Genomic DNA, 26,225 nt, shown 5'->3' with positions numbered 1-26,225 from the left:
TTGTTCCCTGGTGGTTCCACTCTAAGGCCTGCCTAGCGCTGTTGCTGGTATCTTTTCTAAGGGTCTGACAAATCCATCTCCACTTCCTCTCTATTGTTTATAATTTACATAAAACTAGTAGGTTGTTTTGCAACTGATTTTTGGCTGCGGCCCCTCAGGTCATAGTAAGTTTTTTATGTGGCCCATACACCTTAATGAGTTTGACATGCCTGGCCTAAATGGTCTCATGAATGCCACTATGGCACGCATAAAATTTTTAAAGGTTTTATAATATTCTCTTATATAAGGGGCTATATGAGCATCAAGTTAAATACATCTTTTACAGACTACAGTGTAATACTCATTTAATCTCACACATGTTCAAAAATAATGTAATAGCCTACATACGTAGACAGTGCTATTAGTAGGCTTCATTCTTTAGGACGATTCAAAAGCAACATAAGTCCTATATTTCTTTTAAAGATATAGAGTATTATAGAGCATGCATACATTTATCAATACGTCATTAAAAAAACCCAATGATTTTGAGAACAGATAGGCATATAATTGGAGACCCATCAAATGATATACAATTTACGAAATGTACTGTTTAGAAATGCCTGGACCGATTTTGACATCCAATCCGCCCTTGATTACAAGTACAAGTTCTTCTTCCCTTGTGCCATTAGAGTCTGGAATGGGTTGCCTGGATCAGCCAGGAACACCAACTTAGAGTTTAAGCCCCTTATTAACATGCATGACTAGATTGACACATTAAACGCATTTGACGTAATTAGCATGTCTTCTTGAAGACGTGTCTGTAATTTAAAAGATAAGATTAGCCTATAATAAAGTCACCACACTCAACCATTCCCTGGCCACTGCCAACAAAAGGTAGATAAGGACAAGGACGCCGCAGATTTTACCGTAAGTAGATCTAGATCTAGACGACTGGACAGATATCTAGATATATTAGAATTAGATTGTTGAATCTTCTTATCTTATAAAATACAGAGTCCCCAGACGTTACTTTGAAAAAAAGAAGATTATTATGTCCTACGCGTCAGGCATCTAGTCATGCAATGACTTAAATTCTGCCAAGTTGAATCTTATCATTTTTATTTTACACCATGTGGCATGTCATAATTATAATCAGATTACCAGTCATCATAACAATAACATGTTATGAATTATACTAGACTCTAGATCTGTATAAATCTAATGTACATCTTTGTCCAAACCTAATTAAATTAACTAATTTGGTAATGTGCAGTCCAAGACTCATTTTCTCTCTAATACTAATATATATATGTAGATCTTGTGTCATGCTAAATGTACCCAAGTCCTGGGCAATACCATTTATTATAATGACACATACAACGACAAAATAAGATTCAGAATGCCACTTTACCGACATAGAACATGTTTAATTACATTATTTGCACTATAATACAGAAAAATAGTTAGAGTCCACACTTAGACTATATATATCCAAAAAAGTCCAAGGAACTGTCCTGGACTAGAACAAAAAACACACTCGGAGATATGCGCTGTCTGGGTGCAGCAGATACTTCATGTTACTGTACTCAGATATGCGCTGTCTGGGTGCAGCAGATACTTCAGGTTACTGTACTTAGAGATATGCGTTGTCTGGGTGCAGCAGATACTTCAGGTTACTGTACTCAGAGATATGCGTTGTCTGGGTGCAGCAGATACTTCAGGTTACTGTACTCAGAGATATGCGCTGTCTGGGTGCAGCAGATACTTCAGGTTACTGTACTCAGATATGCGCTGTCTGGGTGCAGCAGATACTTCAGGTTACTGTACTTAGAGATATGCGTTGTCTGGGTGCAGCAGATACTTCAGGTTACTGTACTCAGAGATATGCGTTGTCTGGGTGCAGCAGACTTGGACTTTGCTGATGATGTTGCACTACTCGGGGCTACAAATAAATGCATTCAAGAAATGACGGAGAGCCTAGACAGAGAGGCACCCAAAATTGGCCTCCGCATAAACTTGGATAAGACTAAAATTATGCGAGTAGGATATAAGGCAAAGGGTGTCCCCGTCAGACTTGGCGAGTCAAAGCTTGAAGAGCTGGACAAGTTCACGTACCTTGGCAGCATCATAACAAATGATGGAGATGCTTACCATGATGTAGCATGTCGAATAGGAAAGGCAGGGAGCATTTTCCAAAGGCTGCAGCCTATTTGGACTAGCCAAGCCATTGGACTCGAGACAAAAATACACCTTCTCAACACAATCGTCATTCCAACTGCTACATATGCATGTGAGACGTGGAAGTCATCTGTCAAAATTGAGAAAAGACTAAATGTGGCTCAACAGAGATGGCTGAGACGGATTTTGGGAGTCAGTTACACAGACCGGATCTCAAACAAGGAAATCCTATGCCGAACTGGGAGTCGAACACTTAGTGAGGTTGTGACTGAGCGTCGCATGAGATTTGCGGGACATGTTCTACGTCAAAATGAATTACACACACCAAGAGTTGCGATAACATGGAAGCCAAAACGAGGAAAGCGCAAACAGGGACGTCCTCGTATTACCTGGTGACACACCTTCATGGAGGACCTCAGAACAGTGGACACCAGGTGGGAGGAGGCTTCAGACATTGCCAGTGACAGATCATTATGGAGACAGCTCTCCGCCCAATGCGCTGAACGGCGAGGGAGGACCTAAGTCTAAGCATGATATCATTATGGTTTCTAAACAAAAAACTGCTGTAATTTGGAAGTTCAAAATATATAGAGATCTATGTTACTATGTAGGCCTATTAAAAGAAAAACATAATAAAAAGGCAGAAAAAAAAATACATCAAAAAGATATTATTTTTTTCTTTATGTAAATTTGATGCTTTAAAAAAAAAAAAGCAACAACTAAGCAAATAAAAAAAAAAAACATGTAAAATAGAATAAATGAGACTGCATAGAGTTGATAAAGTAAGCTTACACTGTTACACTAGAAACAAACAGATAAGTTTAAAGTCAGGCCACTGATTTTAGAGATTTAATGTTATTTAATTAAGAGAATTCAAAACATAAATGAAAAAATTACAATGAGACTAATAAAGCTTAAACTGACCCCATGGTACCAAACACAGGATTTTTTTTTATAGTACTGGTAACTGAGGAAGGTTTATTACAGGCATGAGTTTGATCTTTTTGAAACTAATTCCTAAAAAAAAATGTTTTCCTAGGCAACTTCAAAACTACTTTGTCAACTATCCAGAGATTCAGGGGAATGAAATCTTAGACTATTTATAATTAAGGTAAATTTGAGAAAAATAGTAATTTCTTGATTATGATTTTAAAACTGCTTTTTTCTATGACATATATATTATAACGTAATAATGTTGTTTTTTTCAGTTAAATTAAACTGATGCAAACAGTATTTACTTATTAACTTTGACTTACTGATTATCTATGATGAGTCTGGAATTATTATGTGTGCATGATCTAAATTGTGGTGACCCATTCTGATTATTGTAAAAATGTTTTACATGTTTCAGATGTTCCTTCAGAGTTGAAAACAACTACATTCTAGCTTGAACGTCCCACAAGAAGATGTGGGGTGGCAGCAGGCAGGGGTCTAACCTAGGATCATGGAGACCACTAAACGATAGTCCAGAGTGTATATGATTGATTGAGTAGACAAAGAAGGGATGGATTACTGGAGCTAAGAGAAGGCATAATTTAACAATAGACTACTTTGGGGTAAGTTTCCGTAGCTGCCCCTACACTTTCTATGGTCTTATGTATTGGTTTTCTCTAGACTGTTTTTGTTTTTTTGTTGGTCTCTATTACATACACAGTTTAGTTCATAATATAAAGATATTTATATTTAACTCTATATGAAAAAGTTTATGTTAATATGTATTACAAGTGCTATGCCCCTTTGCTTGGGTTTGAAATGCCCTCTGTGTCAAATGAGTTAGCCTTAGTCAAGATAGCAACATAAAAAAAAAAACATTCTTGAAAATGAACTCTACAAAACGAATATATTTGTTCTAGTTTCTACTAGCCTTAATTAACAGTTGACTGTCTAGATTTTACTTTTCTGTTGAATGAAATTTAGATGTTTATTTATTTATTATTTTTCTTTGGTTTATCATAACATAAAGCTTGCTCAGTGCTCAGTTTAAGCTCTTTGGGGAACATGTGGGGAGAAGCAGTATTTGGGAGAAGATTTCCATGCTGTTTCCAACCCTTACTTAACCCTTTCTGCAACATAGCTCAAGCCAAATCTAAATTGAAAATTTATGAAAATGTGTGGTGCTTACTGGAATTCTAAATCCAGCCCCTTGAAAGGTAGCCAACTGGTGTATGCCCCTCAGCCCCACAGGGACTTTGTATAAATCTAACAACTAATTTTAATTTATCTTCATCAGATATGGAATGAGAGAGGCTATAGTGTTGATTATATAAATATGTAGGTCTCAGCTGGGGCTGCACAGCCACGGAAAATACTGCATTCCTAACTTATCTTGGGACTTATTATAAAGGTAATTGTCTACATTTTATACTATACTATCTTTATAAGACATACTGTATAATAATACTTGTATATTTTTGGAAAAAGTGAAGATCTTTGTTTTTACCAGATCATATTGGATGTATCTGATAGTTGTCCAAGAGTTAAAGATTAGTTGCTTGTCATCACAAGGCATCACTTATTCTATAGTGAATCATTGTAGAAATGATATAAAAAGTATTCTGACTTTTAATGTATATTGACATTTTTTCTCAAGTGATCATAAGGACAATCTTCTATAGCTTTTAAACATATCAAAATATTTTTTGAATATATAATAAACCAGATGGTTCATAAATAAATTGATTATTGAAATTCAACAGATTGTATATTTAGGGTCATATTTTCCTAATCATTTTTGTTTTTGAAATTATTAGTTCTGTTAGAAGGCCTGCATACAAGATTTACCAGACATCTTTGTTTATCTCTCTATTTGCAGACTTTGAGAAATGCATTAGATTTAAACTTACTTTAGACTTAGGTCCTCCCGCGCCGTTCGGCGCATTGGGCGGCAAGCTGTCTCCATAAAGATCTGGCAATGTCTGAAGCCTCCTCCCACCTGGTGTGTCGAGTTTGCCGTTTCTGTAGCAATAGTGGTTTTACAGGGTGGGGGTCGCTAGCCCCACGCCAAACCCTCCTCCTTTTTCACCTGGGCTTGGGATTTAAATGGCTTTTAAAAATATTTTAATTATAGCACATGATGGAGGATGGGATATTGCTCATGACATCTTAAAAGATAAAAAAAAAAAAAATGAGCTAAATCTGTTTATGCTATTGGGTATGTTGGTTAAGTTTTTTACTGCCCAAAGCTAGTGATGATGAGATAGAAACAGATAAAAAGACACCACATAATTATTTTCAATTTTCCCTAATGCCATTAGAGAGGGGGAATGGGATGCCTCAATCGGCCAGGAAAACCAATGACTTAGTAGAGTTGAAGTAACTTATTAACATGCCTGACTAGATTGATCATGAAATGCATAGGACATAATTATATTCTATTTTGAAGTAATGCCTGTAATCTAGAAGATATGAAGATTGTGTTTGTCCTGTTCTTTTTGGTCTTCCTCTGTGCCTTGTGTCTGTGGGTTCCCATCTGAAGCCTGAATAGCTCTTTTGTTGGCATTTTTATTTTAGGTGTAACTTGTGTATTGTTCACTATTTATTAAGTTTTGAAAGTGGCTGAGTTTGGAAAGACCTAATCAACTTTCTAACAAACAGCTCTGCTAGTTTGTAGACATCTAGGTGAACATATAAGGATATCTAGCATGTAATAAATTCTATGAAACTTTTAAAAGAATAAGTATATTATTATGAGGTTGTTTTTAGAATAAAGGCATATATTAATATATTTAAATAGTTTGTACATTTTGGAAAGTGTTATGCAAAAGTGATTCTGTTCACAGCTTCCATTATCCAAGGACATATGATTCTCTGGAGGCTTACATCACTGGAAAAAGTCTTTGGGCCCCTGAAGATTACAGTACATGTAATGCTGCAAAAGGAGGAGGATGCTGGGCCAGGGTAAACACTCCATAACATAATGACATAGTGAATGAAATAACATTTTATTTTAGTGTATAATAGTTGTAATTTTAGTCTAAAATATTTAAATAAATATTACAGTATAAGCCAGTTCCTGAATTAGCTTGTCACAATGCACATTCAGCCAAAGTTAAAAATTCTTGAATAAAGTTATCTCTATTGTACTTAAGCTAGCTATATCCTGTATAGTCAAAAGATTGGCAGCAATTCTCTCTGCAAATGATGATGTGCTGATTCATAATGGAACATTTGATTTTTTAATTGGGGGGGGGGGGACTTGCTAAGTGGTTAAGTGCAACTGCTTTTAAGCTAGAGTTTTCAGGTTCAAATCTTGGTGAAGATTGTTTTTGAATTTCAGGATCTTAGAGTGCCTCAAGTCCATGCAATTCTAATGACATTAGTTGGGGAAGTAAAGAAGGTTTATCATTGTGCTGGCCATATCATGATACCTTTATAACTGTAGGCCACTGAAACAGATGACATTTACATCATCTGCCCTATAGATTCATCATCATCATCACTCCTTTGAGTTCCTTATGGAACATAGGGCCTCGACAAAAACACGCCACTCTCCACGGTCTCTTGCTAGCTTTTTGATGGTGTCCCAGCTCTTCCCGGTCTTCTCTGCTTCTTCAAGTACACTGCGTCGCCATGTTCTTTTTGGTCTTCCTCTGCGTCTTGTTCCCTGGGGGTTCCACTCTAAGGCCTTCCTAGCTCTGTTGCTGGTATCTTTTCTAAGGGTGTGACCAATCCATCTCCACTTCCTCTCTAAGATCTGCACTTCTATATTTTTCTGTCCACTCATCTCCCACAGTTTGGTGTTTTCTACTTTGTCATACCAGTGTATTTTTAGGATATTTCTCAGGCATCTGTTGATGAAGGTCTGTATTTTTTTTGTTGTGGCTTCAGTTGTTCTCCATGTTTCAGAACCATACAGTAGGACAGCCTTGACATTAGAGTTAAAGATTCTTAGTTTAGTCTTGTTTGAGATGTCAGGAGATTTCCAGGTTGGTTTTAGCTGTGTAAATGTCTGACATGCTAGATTTATACGGCGTTTAATGTCTTCATCTGTTCCACCTAATATACTGACTACACTCCCAAGGTATATAAAATTTTCTACTTGGTCTATTGTCTGAGAATTCAATACTATGTCTCCACTTTGTTTATTGTTTACTTTAAGTACTTTAGTTTTTTGGTGGTTTATTTTGAGGCCTACTCTTTTTCCTACTTCGCTTAAAGCTGTGACCTTTTCTTGTATATCCTGTAGTCTGTGTGATAATAGGGCTATGTCAATTCCAGAATTCCAGATCTTCCAGCTTTTGTATGAGAGTCCATTGGATTCCTTTCCCTGCGTTAGAGTAGGCTTCTTTTGTGACCCAATCCAGTACTAGAAGGAACAGGAGTGGTGAAAGAAGACATCCCTGTTTGACTCCTGTTGTGACTGGAAATTCCTCTGACAGCTTGCCACAGTGGGTTACTTGGCAGGTGAAACCATCATAAAGGTTCTTGATTATGGTTATTATTTTATTGGGGATCCCATAATGTCTCATTACAGTCCAAATAGATTCTCTGTCGACACTATCAAAAGCTTTTTCAAAGTCAACAAAAGTTGCATAGAGAGGAGATTGCCATTCGACACATTGTTCTACAATTATCCTGAGTGTAGCTATTTGGTCAGCACAAGATCTCCCTTTTCTGAATCCGCCCTGTTCTTCCCTTAGGTGTTCATCACATGCTCCCTTTATTCTGTTTAGTAGGATTCTGCTAAAAATCTTGCTTGGTACTGACAGCAAAGTGATGCCTCGCCATTTCTCACATTGTGATAGATCTCCACTCTTTGGTATTTTTATTAGCAAGCCCTATAGATTGCAAGTTTTAAAAGGCATTCTTATTACATTTTAATCCGCAACTATTCTAAAAATTATAATCATTTTTTCAGACATTTTTTCTTTTCTGAGCCACTAAATTGATGATTATGTTAAATCAACAATTGATTTTAAAATAATATTTCTGATTTACTTTGATGCAAGAAAAGGCTAATATTATAAGCAATACTTACTATAGTCAAATTATGCACTTTTATAAAGTATGCTAAGCAGGCTTAAACAAAGCATAAAAAAAGAATATTTGCTATTGATCTTTTAGAAAATGGGGCTATAGAATATACAACTATCTATTTGTTATAATTTTAATGAAGGTTTTTTTGTTTTTACATTTTATCCTCAAATTTAAATCAAAACTATGTCAATAGCTATATGTCTTCATAAGTTATAACTAATTTAACATGTATTTATCTTTGGAAGTTTGTAAATTGTTTTACATGTTTCGGATGTCCCTTCAGAGTTGAAGATAGTTTACTTCCTAGTCCAAACCTCCCGCAGGGTGACGGGGGATGGGAGCAGGCAGGGTTTGAACTAGAGACCATCAATAAATCCGATCGACAGTCCAGCGCACAAACTGCACGACCTGGCAGTCAGGATCGTTATCTGGGTAACTATTGTCTGATAAATTGAAATAATGATTAAGTCTAGAAGAAGTAAAACTATGGCATGCATCCTGTTTGGAACTATCTATTCACCTAAATTAATTCCACTAACTTCGATAGTAAAGCAGTTTACTTGCTATGTTGTGAGTCTTTTTTTTAAAAAAGATAAAAAAAAATGAAACATTTGTTGGTGCTTCTGCTCTGACACTGAAAAAAAAGTAGGTCTGTTGAAGTTAATGAATAATAAAAACAAAGAAGAATATCCAGATTATACATGATTACATTTTGTAGTGTCATTCAATAAGGAAATCTACTTGAATTGTAAGCATATTTCTAACCCTAAATATTTACTATATAAATAAATTATGGCTTTCATATAGTGCTACTTTCATGCTTATAGCATGCTCAGAGCACTATGGTCCAATCTCATTTGTGGACCAGTGGGAGTAGGTTTTCTAACTGCCTTAAAGTACTCAGTAAACACAACTCAACTCGAGTTGTGTGTCGAACCTCTTGCCCCCTTCATAGGTAAGCCTAGTTCAAGCGTAGTTGGCCTCTTGACCATGCTTCCTACTAGGCTCGATTGGTTACCTTGGTTGTGGAAAAGGAAATATTTAAAGTTCTTGAAGTGTTCAGTATCCTCATTTTGTAATTAAACCTGATGCATGATGGACATTAATATTTTTACTTTATATTTTCATATGTTTCCAACTGTGAATTGGCTCTTACTTTAAAATTTAGCTCTAGCTGGATAACTTTGTGCAATAGAAAAATTATGTTTAGATTTTGGAAATTATAATTTATGTGCTACATCTTAAATTCACTATATACTTGTAGAACTATTGCTTGGAATCTAATTGCAAGTTTCTACTGTTGACTGTCATACTAGATATGGTCTTATGACTGCATTAGAACCGAAACTATAATGGAATCTAATTGCAAGTTTCTACTGTCGACTGTCATACTAGATATGGTCTTATGACTGCATTAGAACCGAAACTATAATGTTTGCCCCCCCCCCCCCCTCCCTCCCTTCATATGGAAAGCAGGTAAATCTTTCATTTAGAGCCAAATTATATAACCCTTACCGTATTTATACAATAAAAGTGTACTGAGCATGTTATAGTAGAAAGAAGACACATTATAGAAATCTTATACATAAGAATTTGGATACCAAGAAAAAAAATCTTTTCTCTAGTGAAACTAGATCTGTATGGATAATGGTTTGCTTTTAATCTTTAACAATACAGCCAATCAACCTTACTGGTACATCTGGTAACAGGTACATCTCTTATGGCTAAAATGACCAGTGTGTGTGTTTTGTATCAAGGATATGCATGTTGTTGGTTTTGAAAAAATGTTTGATGTGACTGCCGAGGCTTTTTACAAATCTTTTGTATGTGTGTATGTGTTTTTTTTTCTATTTTTTTAAATTTTATATTGTAATCGGAATTCTTAAATGGTGGGAAAAATATGTAAACCACTATTTTGACTGTCAAAAACAGTAAACCTAAAAAAAATAAATTTTGTAGTTTTAAACAAATTGAATCAAACTTATAACATATATAAAATATAGATTTATAACATATTGAATCACACTTATAATACATACAGGCTGGCTGCCTGGTCGTGTGGTATATTGTTTGGACTTCTCGATGGTCCTGGGTTAATACCCTGCCTGCTGTCATCCTGCTGGAAGTTAGGACTAGGAAATAAATTATCTTCAACTCTGAAGGAACAACTAAAATATGTGAAACATTTTACAAACATTTTTTTGTCTTCCTTTCTCAGCACATACAACTCAATTTACTTCTATTGGCTGGAAATATTTAAAGCATGACAGTGGCGTAGGTAAATTACCAAATAGTGGATCTTATGTTGGATTGATCAGCCCTGATGAACTGACCTGACCATTGTAATTGAAACCATAGTGAGTAATAATTTCTTAAAAGCACTCTTCTTACCTCCCTCCCCTCCCCTTAAGATTCTAAAGAAAAAATTTGTCAGCATGTTACATTACTAGACTGTAAGACTCTTTATGACATATCTGTCAGACATACCTACAAGAAAAAAGTTTTTCAGACACAATCACTTTATTTGTATTTCAGACTCATGACCACTCTATCTGTATAGGTCCTGGTATACCCTGGGATAATGTTCACCCACAACTTTTAACTTGAAATCTTAAAGGAAGTTTTGTAAGTATATTTCATTAGATTCTTCTGCTTAAAATAATTTATAACAATAAAGAAAAAGTTAAAGACTGCTATTGCATGAGGCTTGTATTAAAAAAAAAAAGAAAATATAATTACTGACAAATGAATTCAAAAGTTTGATGTCAGCTGGCAGAGTATGAACCTGGCACCATTGTGAAAGATAATCCAGTGTGCATACTGCACAACCAGGCAGCCATCCAGTCTTAAAAAGAATGTGCTAATTAATCATTTTATTTAGTTTTAAATTAGACTGTTTTATGTTTTATTTATCTCTTTTCTATGGACTTTCTTTTGTTTTAACAATATTTTATTACCAGTTATATAAATTTAGTAGAATGTTAAAATACTACCATTGTTATCTTTAGGCTAAACTAACAAGCATGAATGTCTGGTACAGTAAGATAGGGTTAATGGTCAACCTGACATCATGGTTCATTCATTGGGACAGCTAATGGTGAGTCAATTCTATTTTTAAATATTAAATTAATCTGATGAATTCCTTTGACTCTTTTTGTATTACGTATCAAACTTGGCAGTGAAACAAAGACCAAGGAAAAGAAGCATAACTTAATTTATTTAGGTGATAGAGTAGCAGAGTAGGCCTAAAGTGTCTAATGCAGAACATTCTCAGGACATAAGCAATGTATTCATATCTTGTACCTTTGCTGAAATGTTAACAGACAGAAATTTAAAGAAGGGAATCCACCTGGGAAATAGTTTAAAGAGTGTTGGTAGACAAAAAGATTTTTAAAAAATAACCATAGACTTGCAGTGAAAAAAAAAAAGAGCCTACTGCTGTGCCACACCAGTTGGTTAAAAGAAAGACTTAGCAAAAGAAAATCTGGAGATGCTTTAGTAATAAATAAGTCAGCACTTGAATATTGTATTCATATATATATATGTTCATATTATCACATTCCATCTTTCACAGTTTGTGTCTGATCAAGCAGTTCTCAAGTTAGGGCTTGATGAAGTCTACAAACTGACCATTATATCTACTGGACAAAAAAGGATCTTATATGTATATTTTAAACCTGGTTAATGCCTATTTCTCCACTATTGTCGACATCTTGAGACATCACCATCGGCAGAAACCGAAGACGGCTGATACATTTGTGTGGCTGAAAAACTGAAGGCGTCGCTCAAAGACAGCTGATACATTTGTGTGGGTGAAAAACTCAAGGCTTCGCTCGAAGACAGCTGATACATTTGTGTAGGTGTAAAATTCAAGGCATCGCCTGAAGACAGATGATACATCGTTTCCACGTGAGCGCTCGTCACCAACTTTTGACACGCTCTTGCATTGTCGAGGTTTCACCTTACATTGCTATACAGAAGGTCCTCCATTTAGACCTCTGTTCACTTATGGTCATTCTAATTTTTCAGAGACTTTACATATTTGGATTATCTAAGCTGAAGTTCTCCACTTAAGTACTGTTGGATTATTTATACGAATGTTCAAGTACTTTTGGATTATTGATCTTTGACGTTGAAGTTGGACTAACTTGTACCTATTGGCGCTCTCCTAGTCATCGTTGTACGCCGAAGAAATAACACATGCCTGCATTACTACACTTACATTTTGGATTATCTTATTGGATTATTTGGATTACCTGTTGGACTTGTGTTAATTGTAAAGGTCAAGAGGAAATATTTTTTGACATTACTTGAGCATTTGAGCCATCTTATGGCATATGACTGGATTATTTTACTACTACTTTGATGCTCACATTGATGTGTATTCTCAATCGGATTACTTAGTTACCTTACCCATGGATTATTATTGAACTACTCAAGCTGTATTTGTATTTGACAAGCTACAAGAGAGGATTAATCTACATCAGTCTACAAAAGAAAGTCTGTAAGTTATAATTAAGGATTGAATATATTCATATGATTAATAAAGTACATTGATTTTGCTGTGGTATAGCAGTAATTGAAGTTGATTATATATAGAGTTAGTGATTGATAACTCTTAGAACCATATTAAATTGATTTTCATTTTCTATATTTGTTACCTTAAAGGGCGGTCGGCGTGGGTCTGTCTTATGTTTTGAGACTGAATCGGCACAATTTATTTGTTCCATTCCATTTCACTTCATCTGATAGGGATCTTTAGGGATTTTCTTGTTGTTCTCCTAGTCCTAATAAGGTCCGAGTAGACCAGCCTTGTTCGGTAGGGACTTCTAGATCATTTTGAAATTTTTTGTTTAGTGGTATATAGTTTTGTGTGTACAATCGTAGTGTGATTTCTCTTTGTATTCATATTGTTTGTTTGTGTAAGTCTTGTATTTACATATCTGTGATTCTCTTGTCAAAGTCTTCTATTTATTGATTTCTTTTAAAGCAGACTGTATTGTTATCTATATTGTTTTTGTGTTTGTCACCTATACTTTAATTTATCTCTTTATTCTCTCATTAATTAATTTTTTTTTCATTTTTTCACTGCACATATAACATGTTACAAAGATATATTTGAAGTAATAATATTGTGTACATATATACTATCACTTGAATTAGAGCCTTATTTTTTGAGCTCTTGTACTTATTTTGTATTGACACATTTCTCGTACTCTGATTATTTTGTTGGTACATTTTGACGCAACACTTATTACTATTGACTCATTTGTACATTGTATTTGGCACACATTGATTACAAACTCAACACATTTATTGGCCATCTATTATTTAAATATCAAAGATACATGCAAAGTGAGACATTATTATTTGTATTTTGATAACTAAGCACTCACTACACAGTTAATACTACATACAGATTGGAATCCTATATATTTGTTGACTTTATACACGTTGAAGATTATTTAATATTTATTGACATTATACACACTTGAAGCCTAAACCCATACCTATCAACAATGTCTACCTATGATAAAATCTTGGAGTTGGCCAGAGAAATGGAATTGAAGGGTGAAAAGAAAAGAGAATTTATCGAAAGAGAATTGGATGAATTAAAGAAGAAAGAACGTGAAGTATCGGAACGAGATGAACGAGCGGCAGAAAGAGCGCATCAGAAAGAAATGAAAGAAATAGAGGGAAAAGTTGAGTTAGCTAAACTGGAAGCTGCAAAAGTGAATCCGAACATATTACAACCACTGACACAGTAAGCCAAACCATACGTCTCGAAGTTCCATAAGTTCAATGAGAAAAACGAAACTCTTGAAAACTACATTGTGCAATTTGAGCACATAGCCTCAATGTATGACATGTCTCCTAGAGATATGGCCAAGCACCTACTCGCCAATCTTGCAGGTGAACCGCTGAACATAATAGCCACCCTGACACCTGAACAAAAGACTGACTACAAGGCTGTGAAAAACAGACTCCTCGAACACTTTGGCAAATCCGAGGACCACTACAGAAAACTCTTTCGAGACATCAGATTGCAAAAGAACGGTGATTACAACAGAATTATTTTTGAAATTAAGCAAAATATCTTAAAGTGGCTTGAACTCTCCAACTGTGATATGACGAGACCAGACCAAATCATTGATATGTTCTTAATTGACAGTGTACTATTGAATGTTACAGACAACATTTTCACTTTCCTGAAAGAGAAGAAAATTAAAAACGAAACAGAATTCATAACTAACCTGAATTTATTCAAAGACAGCCATCCCAATCACACCATCGACAGAAGAGACCATCAAATAGCTGCCACCATTAACACTGATTCAAGTAAATTCAAATACAGCAGCAACAATAAAACCTGCTTTAACTGCGGCATAAAGGGTCACATAAAGAGCCAATGTAGATCAATCAACAGAAGCACTTTCCAGTATCAAAGTGGCACATATCGAGACAATAAATATGACAACAGAAGAAACAGCAGAGCAACCCAAAGTTACAGCCCTAATGATAGAAGAAGGCAATACAACACCAACAACGATAATTACAACTTCCAGAACTATCAAAGAAGACAGCAATACAATACCAACAAATTTCAGAACTATCACAGACAATCCAGACGTAATGGCTACGAACGAAACAGATACAACAGAAATACTTCAAACAGATGGCAAAGTAACAGCAACAATAGAATCCATAGACGCCCTAGCAGTTATGACAACTCAGCCGCAACCATCGACACTTACGAACACGAACATGTAGCATTCATGAACTCAACTCCAGAAAATAATTCCTATCCATTACTTACAAACGGGCTGGACAACGCATCACGAAACAGTAACATTAGAACTGGAAACACACATGACACTAGTAGTTAGCAAGCTAGACATAGGGCAGCACAACATACAATTTTGTTTATTATACAATAGGATACAACACCATCACAAAATCACTAAATATCAGTAATATAACTAAACAATGACATTGTTCACATAAGTCAACAACTATAATTATCACACTATTTTACATAACACTAGCACCGTTAAGGACTCATTAGCCAGTACAAGTGTAATTCATTGAATCTGTTGATGCCATATTCTACATATAACTTTGATTGTATTTGTACACATGACACTTCAAAAGGTCATATGTGCCCAATTTTTGCATATGTGTAAATTATTTTTCCAAGAGTCCATTTGAACAGAACGCAGTCATATTAAAACCTGAGTATGTGACACTATTTATTGAAATGTATTTTTCATTTTTTCAAATGTACATAACCTTTGTAAATTGTATAGATATGACTGTGACATTGATCTTCACTGATGAATTTATTTTTTCCCACATATCAGTTTTGAAGACTATTTGAGCTTAATTCGAGGCTTGAAACGATACACTTGATGATATGTAATGCAAACAATGATTTTTTGAAAAGAATATTGTATTTAATTAGTGAGATCTATTTGAGCATTACTGATGGCTTGAAAAATAATTGTTACTGTGTAATGCAAACTGAATCTTTGAATAGAAGATTGTACTTAATATGAGAAGTATTGGAGCATTATTGATGGCTCATGAAGTAATATATATAATGTGTGATGTAATCGCTGATTTTTTGAGGAGAAGATTGTATTTAATATGAGAAAATTATTTGAGCATTATTGATGGCTCGTGAAGCAATACATTTGATGTGTGTCATAGACACTGACATTTTGAGAAGATTGTATTTAATATGAGAAAATTATTGGAGCATTATTGATGGCTCGTGAAGTAATATATTTGATGATGTGTGATGTAGACACTGACATTTTTTGAGGAGAAGATTGTATTTAATGACAAAACTTTTGGAGCATTATTGATGGCTCAAGCAGTATATTTTATATTATGTGATGATAATACTAATTTTGAGAAGAATATTGTATGGATATGAGAAAACTATCGAAGCATGATTAATGGCTCGAAGTAATATACTTGATTTTTGAAAGAACATTGTACTTGATTCATGAAGACTATTGGAGCACTATTAATGGCTCAAAGTAATATATTTGATTTTTGAATAGAACATTGTATTTGAGTGATGAAGACTATTAGAGCACTATTAATGGCTCGAAGTAACATATTTGATGTTACATAACGTGAAAAGCTGATTCATTTTTTCGAGAGAAGATTGTAACTTACACTTATGTTAAAAGAACTTGTGCTCACAGTAAGACATATGAGCCAAATGAATATCATGATAACGACCTTGATGCTTTAATATGCTTATGACTTTGATGATTTAAATATGTTCCTCATAAATCATCATTAAAGAATATATTTTCTTGACTTTCATGATTTAGTAGCATTGTCAAAACATTGCCATTATTTTTGTACATAAACCATTGAGACAACATAAATATTTATTATAGATACATTTCACTTGCATTGATTTATTTTAAAGAACATTGTCAATATCTTTTCATTTGACCATGTAACCATTGTCAATATTTTTCATTTGATTATGTAACCTGATGGGATAAACTAAGTATATTTGTATACGAGCATTTTTCATGGCTGCTCATTCCTTTGTAAAATTAATATTGAAAGCATTCTTTTGATAAATTGAGAATTTACTTTGAAATTTTGTGTAAAGAAACACTTGCTTTTTGAGTAATGTTGACAACTATGAGTATTGTCTACACAGACAAATATTTTTTCAAATATTGTAAGGTCAAATGAGACCATATATTAGTCTCATCAAATTTTTTGATGGCATGATAAGACATGTGCCAGAGATTATAGCACACATTGTACATTTGTATGGATTTTTTCTCTCTCAAAAGATGTGACTATACATATAATAGTATTATTACTTAAATTTCAAAAGATTTTTACAAAATCTTTTTTTTTTGAGGGAAAGGGCGTAATGTCACAGTCTTAGTTGACATTGCATGATCTAAAGTTCACATCATGTTAATAGTTTAAAAGACACGTGGAATTCCTAATGTAGAAAACAGGAAGTAGAATGAATAAAGTTGACTTTGAAGTCAGTCAGTCAGTCAAGTAAAGCAGTCAAGTGAAGTCAAGTTAGAAGTCAAGTGTTATTCTTTGGACCGAGTGGTCAAGTATATTTTAGTCCGGGATGGACAGTAGCGACTTAGAAAAGTCTGTAGTAATTTCAGTTAGAAAGTAACTTGTGGGCAGTTGTTGCCAGTGGTCTTTTGAGACATGTATTAGTTAATCTATATTTCTACACAGTGTTGCCCGCTGAGATGCGGACATGATTTGTTGTTAACGTATTGGATACTTTTGATACCGCTGTTATGCGGATAGGATTATTATTTCTTGACTTGTAGCACTAACAAGGAGTGCAGTATATTATTATTATTATAGTAAAATAAACTTCATGTTGTCTGCTGAACGGACTTCAGTCAGTCGTATAGTGTTTGTCTTGTCACGTGTCTAGAGTACTTCAGGAAGTAAGAACTCAATATTACACCATTCAACGTTCATTGACAGACCCCCTCCCTCCCAATCATTTCCTCTGCCTTATCTTGATGACTTTGACTTTAATTAGACATTAAGCTTTCCATGTGCTGAAATTTAGCATTGTAGAACGGGAAATAAATTGTCTATGTCAGTTCAAAGTGTGTATACTTTTTTTTGACGCACCCTGTAAATATATTGTATTCAGTGATTTTTTTATTTTACCATTTTCTAATATTAGTTTGTTAGCTCAATAACAATTAACCTTTTAGATTGTTATCTTTCGTAATTTTAAGACTAGAAAACAAGATCTCAAAATTATATTTAGAACGATGATTACAATTACTTAGTCAATTACTTAGATAAAATAATTATAAAACAAAATTTATATAAAGACATAATTATACAATGTTTATATTTTGTATGTTCATAAAAATGTGTATAGCAGTGTTATGGAGTGTGTGTGTGTGGGTGTTTCCAAGGTAACGTTGAGAAATTTGCGATTGGTTGGCGGATATGCAGTGAGGATGGTGAAATTACAAAAATGGTCTAGTGTAATGCAAATTACCCAGGGATCTGAAACTGTACAGACAGGTTTTTTGTAGTGAGTTAGATTTTGTTTAAAATACTTAAAATACCATTTTATATTATTGCTACTAGATTTATTTCATTTCATCTAGGTTAGTATTAAGGTTAGTGTTATGTTGTAATAAAAGTTATATTTAGTTTTGTTTCATAAAAAGAAGATTTTTCAAGTTTCACAATTAAATATATATATATATCCAAGCAGTAGTTCTCACCAAACTTTCATACACTGGCAGAACTACCTTAAAAAAATGTTCTGCTGGAGGCTGGTGTGGGTAGTATAGAAGAAATACTTATCATTCAACAGCTGTGATGGGTTGGAAAATTATCCCACATGGGGGGCGACTGCATGCCAAATGGTATCTTCAAGGATGGCATAACGGGGTGCTCCTGTAAGCACTATAAAGATTAATTTAGGCACCTTTTTGCATTGAGGAAAGTAGGTTGTAATAGGGTTTATGAAAATGCTGCACTCATCTTTTATCTTCAGCATCATTATTATTATTATTAAACTATTACTCAAATTTTGCTTTGTTATTTTGCCATGTAGAGATTTACTGCTGCTGGGGTGAACAATGCTTAAAAAAATACAAATATGCTGTGTTTTTACTTTGGCCCAGTGGTGGCTCCCACATTTATGTCTTGTATTTTTCTATACCAGTTCTGTTACTGTGCAAATGCAAAAAAAAAAAAATACAAGTTGTTGCACTATTGAAATTTTTTATACTAATTTTTTTATTTATATTATTAATTATTTATTATTATCTAAGCATCTGTTTGTATTTGAGCTGGGTAATGAATATAGATTCTTAAATTTCATTGTTGTTTGTTGCATTCCTCACTTTTAAACTGTGACCATGTAAATTTTGTCGAGATGGAGAATGGTAATGTCTTAGTGTTAATGATTAGATTGAGAATGGTAATGTCTTAGTGTTATTGATTAGATTGAGAATGGTAATGTCTTAGTGTTATTGATTAGATTGAGAATGGTAATGTGTTAGTGTCAATGATAACAGTGAGAATGGTAATGTCTTAGTGTTATTGATTAGATTGAGAATGGTAATGTCTTAGTGTCAATGATAACAGTGAGAATGGTAATGTCTTAGTGTTATTGATTAGATTGATAATGGTAATGTCTTAGTATCGATGATTACATTGAGAATAGTAATGTCGTAGTGCCAATGATAACAGTGAAAATGGTAATGTATTAGTTTCATTGATTAGATTGAGAATGGTAATGTCTAGTGTCACTGATTAGATTGAGAATGGTAATGTCTTAGTGTCAATGATAACAGTGAGAATGGTAATGTCTTAGTGTTATTGCTTAGATTGATAATGGTAATGTCTTAGTATCAATGATTACATTGAGAATAGTAATGTCTTAGTGCCAATGATAACACTGAGACAATCATTAGATTGAGGATGGTAATCTCTTAGTGTCAATGGTGTAATACTATGATTAGAGTGAAATGGGTCTTACACATTGTCAAGCAAAGAGGTACCATTTTTGATCACGCGACCACATTTTTTTTAGTAAGTTAGCGCCATGATGTATCAAGAGACGGAGGTGTCTCTGGTTTATGAAATTGGATTAAATAATATGAGTACCTAATTGGAGCTTTTTCTATGGATGTAGTTTGTATTTGATGTGAAATAATTCGTGATGATATTTTATGGCTGAGATTGCCTACTTTCTGAACTATTATTTGATGTAATAAATATTTGTCTGCCAGAGAGGAGTTTGTGATTATTTTATCCATAATATGTGATGTGTTTAATTAAGAATACAAGAACACTACATCAAGGCCAGAAGAGGCCTTAATACCATTCAATCAACATTCACACCATTCAAGACGGTACAAATGGTTAGATTGAGAATGGTAATGTCTTAGTGTCAATAATTACATTGAGAATAGCAATGTCTTAGTGTCAATGATTACATTGAAAATGGTAATGTCTTGTTGTCAATGGTAATGTCTTAGTGTCAATGGTAATGTCTTAGTGTCAATGATTAGATTGGGAATGGTAATGACTTAGTGTCAGTGATTAGATTGAGAATGGTAATGTCTTAGTGTCAATGATTAGATTGAGAATGGTAATGTCTTAGTGTCAATGATTAGATTGGGAATAGTAATGTCTTAGTGTCAATGATTAGATTGAGAATGGTAATGTCTTAGTGTCAATGATTAGATTGAGAATGGTAATGTCTTAGTGTAAATGATTAGATTGAGAATTGTAATGTCTTAGTGTCAATGATTAGATTGAGAATGGTAATGTCTTAGTGTAAATGATTAGATTGAGAATGGTAATGACTTAGTGTCAATGATTAGATTGAGAATGGTAATGACTTAGTGTCAATGATTAGATTGAGAATGGTAATGACTTAGTGTCAATGATTAGATTGAGAATGGTAATGACTTAGTGTCAATGATTAGATTGAGAATGGTAATGTCTTAGTGTCAATGATTAGATTGAGAATGGTAATGTCTTAGTTTCAATGATTAATTTGAGAATGGTAATGTCTTAGTGACAATGATTACATTAAGAATGGTAATGTCTTGGTGTCAATGATTACATTGAGAAGGGTAATGTCTTAGTTTCAATGATTACATTGAGAATGGTAAAGACTTAGTGTGAATGATTAGATTGAGAATGGTAATGTCTTAGTGTCAATGATTAGATTGAGAATGGTAATGTCTTAGTGTAAATGATTAGAGTGAGAATGGTAATGTCTTAGTGTCAATGATTAGATTGAGAATGGTAATGTCTTAGTGTCAATGATTAGATTGAGAATGTTATGTCAATGATTAGATTGAGAATAGTTATGTCTTAGTGTCAATGATAAGATTGAGAATGTTAATGTCTTAGTTTCAATGATTACATTGAGAATGGTAAAGACTTAGTGTCAATGATTAGATTGAGAATGGTAATGTCTTAGTGTCAATGATTAGATTGAGAATGGTAATGTCTTAGTGTAAATGATTAGATTGAGAATGGTAATGACTTAGTGTCAATGATTAGATTGAGAATGGTAATGACTTAGTGTCAATGATTAGATTGAGAATGGTAATGTCTTAGTTTCAATGATTAATTTGAGAATGGTAATGTCTTAGTGACAATGATTACATTGAGAATGGTAATGTCTTGGTGTCAATGATTACATTGAGAATGGTAATGTTTTAGTGTCAATGATTACATTGAGAATGTTATGTCAATGATTAGATTGAGAATGTTAATGACTTAGTGTCAATGATTAGATTAAGAATGGAAGGTCTTAGTGTCAATGATTAGATTGAGAATGGTAATGACTTAGTGTCAATGATTAGATTAAGAATGGAAGGTCTTAGTGTCAATGATTAGATTGAGAATGTTAATGTTTTAGTGTCAATGATTAGATTGAGAATGGTAATGTCTTAGTGTCAATGATTAGATTGAGAATGTTAATGACTTAGTGTCAATGATTAGATTAAGAATGGAAGGTCTTAGTGTCAATGATTAGATTGAGAATGGTAATGACTTAGTGTCAATGATTAGATTAAGAATGGAAGGTCTTAGTGTCAATGATTAGATTGAGAATGTTAATGTCTTAGTGTCAATGATTAGATTGAGAATGGTAATGTCTTAGTTTCAATGATAACATTGAGAATGGTAATGACTTAGTGTCAATGATTAGATTAAGAATGGAAGGTCTTAGTGTCAATGATTAGATTGAGAATGGTAATGTCTTAGTGTCAATGATTAGATTGAGAATGGTAATGTCTTAGTGTCAATGATTAGATTGAGAATGTTATGTCAATGATTAGATTGAGAATGGTTATGTCTTAGTGTCAATGATTAGATTGAGAATGTTAAATGTCTTAGTTTCAATGATTACATTGAGAATGGTAAAGACTTAGTGTCAATGATTAGATTAAGAATGGTAATGTCTTAGTGTCAATGATTAGATTGAGAATGGTAATGACTTAGTGTAAATGATTAGATTCAGAATGGTAATGTCTTAGTGTAAATGATTAGATTGAGAATGGTAATGACTTAATGTAAATGATTAGATTGAGAATGGTAGTGACTTAATGTCAATGATTAGATTAAGAATGGTAAAGACTTAGTGTCAATGATTAGATTGAAAATGGTAATGTCTTGTTGTCAATGGTAATGTCTTAGTGTCAATGATTAGATTGAGAATGGTAATGACTTAGTGTCAATGATTAGATTGAGAATGGTAATGACTTAGTGTCAATGATTAGATTGAGAATGGTAATGACTTAGTGTCAATGATTAGATTGAGAATGGTAATGTCTTAGTGTCAATGATTAGATTGAGAATGGTAATGTCTTAGTGTCAATGATTAGATTGAGAATGGTAATGTCTTAGTGTAAATGATTAGATTGAGAATGGTAATGACTTAGTGTCAATGATTAGATTGAGAATGGTAATGACTTAGTGTCAATGATTAGATTGAGAATGGTAATGTCTTAGTTTCAATGATTAATTTGAGAATGGTAATGTCTTAGTGACAATGATTACATTGAGAATGGTAATGTCTTGGTGTCAATGATTACATTGAGAATGGTAATGTTTTAGTGTCAATGATTACATTGAGAATGTTAATGACTTAGTGTCAATGATTAGATTAAGAATGGAAGGTCTTAGTGTCAATGATTAGATTGAGAATGGTAATGTTTTAGTGTCAATGATTACATTGAGAATGTTATGTCAATGATTAGATTGAGAATGGTAATGTCTTAGTGTCAATGATTACATTGAGAATGTTATGTCAATGATTAGATTGAGAATGGTTATGTCTTAGTGTCAATGATTAGATTGAGAATGTTAATGTCTTAGTTTCAATAATTACATTGAGAATGGTAATGACTTAGTGTCAATGATTAGATTGAGAATCTTATGTCAGTTTTTAGATTAAGAATGGTAATTTTTTAGTGTCAATGATTACATTGAGAATGGTAATGTTTTAGTGTCAATGATTACATTGAGAATGGTAATGTCTTAGTGTCAATGATTACATTGAGAATGTTATGTCAATGATTAGATTGAGAATGGATATGTCTTAGTGTCAATGATTAGATTGAGAATGTTAATGCCTTAGTGTCAATGATTAGATTAAGAATGGAAGGTCTTAGTGTCAATGATTAGATTGAGAATGGTTATGTCTTAGTGTCAATGATTAGATTGAGAATGGAGCATACCAGTTTACAGCAACTTCTATTAGTGACCATAAAAAGAGCAATGAAAAAAGGGCCTTAAAAGTTAATCAATTACAATCTTAGAAGCCCAACTACAAAGTACTGTTAAGTAGTAAACTCACTTTAATTTTTATAATAATACTTTGAAAAAGTTTTCTCTATTAAATCAATTATTTTATAAGAGTTAAACATACATTCTCTATGAAGAAAATTTGGTTACAGGAGGCGAATCACAATATAATCATCTGTAGTGTAAACAAAATGTTACTTCGTTACCAAAGATTTGTTAATTTCACACAAAAATAAGCACAATGTCATTGTATTCACAAGAATTCATTCACTCTCGTTTTCACTATGCATGAAGATAAACATATTCACATTTTCTAAAGACTCAGGCATTTAAAATTTTGCACAATGTCATTTTATTTGTACACGAAGGTAGCTGCAAAGTCTTGAAAAAAAAAAGACTATATCTAGATCATTAAATTAAGCTTGGTCTAAGACTACCTTGTTTCTCATTATATCTTTTATACTTTGCTAATCTATTTATAAGTCATTAAGCTGCTTGTCTTTGTAGCACTGGCAAAGATATATATATTGTAACGTTTCTCACTACCCAGATTCTCTGCAAACTGTACCACACGACACAACCAATTCAAAGAACTTGACAACTCAGGGCTGAGTAATAGTTTAATATCAAATATAGACATTACGATTAGGATTTTATAACATTAACCAATTGCGATTGAACTTGGTCCGTGAACGAATAAAAAATTACGGTTGGGGTTCGATGCTTAGTGGAGAATCTTATTAGGGGGTTGCAGCACTAAAAAGGTTGAGAACCGCTGGCCTATCTCAAGAGTTGCCCTGGCTGTAAACGTCATTGTCTAGGGGATTGGGTAACTGGAAAGCGACTCTAAGCCTTAGTTAGCTTCTTGACGACAGAAACATCTTAACTTGTAAAAGTGTAACATGAACATACATGGCTAAATTTAACTATGTGAAGGCCCCTGGGGTAGAAATTTTGTAGAGCCCCGTACACTTTTTCAAAATCATAAATTAAAAAATCCACTTATTAATAATAAAACTATATGCCATGTTTTGGAAGAAATAAACAAAGTAGGCCTACTTGTAAATTTATTCTACTTTATACTTTATAGACTCTTAAACAAAATTTTTATTGTATTTTTTTAGTTAAACAAAGAAGGTACATTTAATTTATCTTTGAGTTTGTGGAGGGTAAGGTCCTGGTTTGACGCACTGCCGTAGAGATTCGAAACTGCATTTCTAAGTTGTAAGCATGATACAAGCATACACTTCTTTCTTGTCAATCGTAAAATTTAAAGTTTTATCGGACACAATGTTCTAAACAAAAAACAACAAACATAAAAGTGGCTGAAACGTCAAAATTTTGAGACTTAAAATCTTGTGGAGGCCCCTTTCTTGTGGATTCACTGGGGCAGTAGCTCCACCATGTCCTGTCCTAAATCCGGCCCTATGAACATAGGCTACTCATCTCAGACACATCTCAGAACTTTATAGTTAATGAAACACTTTATTAACTATTCTACGTATTTACGTATTAAGTAGTACGTCCCGTACGCAGATAAACGCAAAAGAAAATACAACGCTCGCCAACAAAGACTATCTACGATAAGACTTTCCTACTAATAAGCTCTCGACTTACTCAAACCCAAACTATAGTCTAAACTAACCCTCTGAAAGTATATGCACTCTCTCTCATTTGTGCCCCAGTCACCAACTCGCTCTCTCATCTGTCCTTACACACATTCACCTGGACCTCGTGCAACTATGAATTTAGCCCTACCATTATAATAACTAACACGGTTTGTTACACTGGTCTGTAAAAGATTAGTTACTTTATGTAAGACTGGGTGTGTATGATGTGTCTGTCAGATGGACTAGTAAGCAATCAATGAAATAATTACACGTAAGTAACATATCCGGTGGCGCTATGGTTGAGTAGTTAAGTGCTTGACTTCAAAACCTGGGGTCCTGGGTTCGAGTCTTGGTGAAGACTGGGATTTTTTAATTTCGGGATTTTTAAGCGGTCGGTCGTTGTGCTCTATAGCTGTTGGCGAACTATAATAATTTTCTCGGAGTGCTGTGCAAACTGCGTTGGTAGCCTAATAATTTAAAGTCGTAGAATAAGCCAATCATAACTGTAATTAATCAACTTTTTACTTGACAACCAATTAAATTAGTCCACCGATATCTCATCAGTCGAATCTACACCTGTTTATTATTTAAATTTGTTTTGAGGTCAATTAACAAACCTATTAAAGCACATCTTGTTTATTCTTTATTATGATATTGTGTTCAGATATGAGGTGATGAAGACAATACAATATTTTATTTTACAAAAACATTTTCTTTTAGTTTACAATCTACTTCACATTATCTTCCTTACTAACTCTAATATTTTCACATGCATTTAAAGCTTAAATATATATAGATTACAGACATAACTTCAAAAGAGAAGATAAATACGTCCTACGCATTTCATGTTTAAATCTAGTCAGTGGCGTCACTATGGGGAGAGGCGTGGGGTGCAAAGCCGCACCGGGTGGCACCCATCAGGGGGTGACACCCAAGTCGGGAAAATGCACTTTCCCAAAAAAACAACTTTTAAAAATACAAATTTCTACCTCGAATGTTTCTCACATTTTAGAATCAGCATGTACTAAACTTTCTGAATTCAGTTTGATTTGACTAGTAATTTTCCTATTATGAGAAAAATATTACGTTGTACACGCCACGGGAAAGAGATTATGAAGCTCAGAAATGTAGAAAAACGTTTGGCACCCGGGG

The 26,225-nt window shown here is 33.7% G+C and overlaps 1 protein-coding gene across 5 annotated transcripts in view; it reads left to right on the top strand.

Moving 5' to 3' along the window:
* Positions 1–19,924, top strand: part of LOC129926451 (GATA zinc finger domain-containing protein 15-like) — a 32,414-nt gene extending 12,490 nt beyond the window's left edge. The window contains exons 1-9 of one of the 5 annotated variants that reach the window (XM_056030571.1): positions 687–906; positions 3,197–3,268; positions 3,509–3,713; positions 4,388–4,501; positions 5,937–6,054; positions 10,352–10,490; positions 10,669–10,758; positions 11,142–11,230; positions 11,708–19,924. In XM_056030571.1, the coding sequence (XP_055886546.1) occupies positions 13,992–15,020 (1,029 nt within the window). In that variant the 5' untranslated portion in view covers positions 687–906; positions 3,197–3,268; positions 3,509–3,713; ... (4 more) ...; positions 11,142–11,230; positions 11,708–13,991 and the 3' untranslated portion in view covers positions 15,021–19,924. Of the gene's footprint in view, positions 1–686; positions 907–1,139; positions 1,242–3,196; positions 3,269–3,508; positions 3,714–4,387; positions 4,502–5,936; positions 6,055–9,433; positions 9,610–10,351; positions 10,491–10,668; positions 10,759–11,141; positions 11,231–11,707 lie in introns of those variants that run through there. The other 4 variants (XM_056030572.1, XM_056030570.1, XM_056030573.1 and 1 more) reach the window with 4 other exon arrangements.
* Positions 19,925–26,225: the final 6,301 nt, after the last annotated feature.

The sequence above is a fragment of the Biomphalaria glabrata genome, chromosome 5 (assembly GCF_947242115.1).
Source record: "Biomphalaria glabrata chromosome 5, xgBioGlab47.1, whole genome shotgun sequence".
Taxonomy (NCBI): Eukaryota; Metazoa; Mollusca; class Gastropoda; family Planorbidae; genus Biomphalaria; species Biomphalaria glabrata.
The sequence above is the reverse complement of the archived record's forward strand: the minus strand, read 5'-3'. Positions and strand labels throughout refer to the sequence as shown.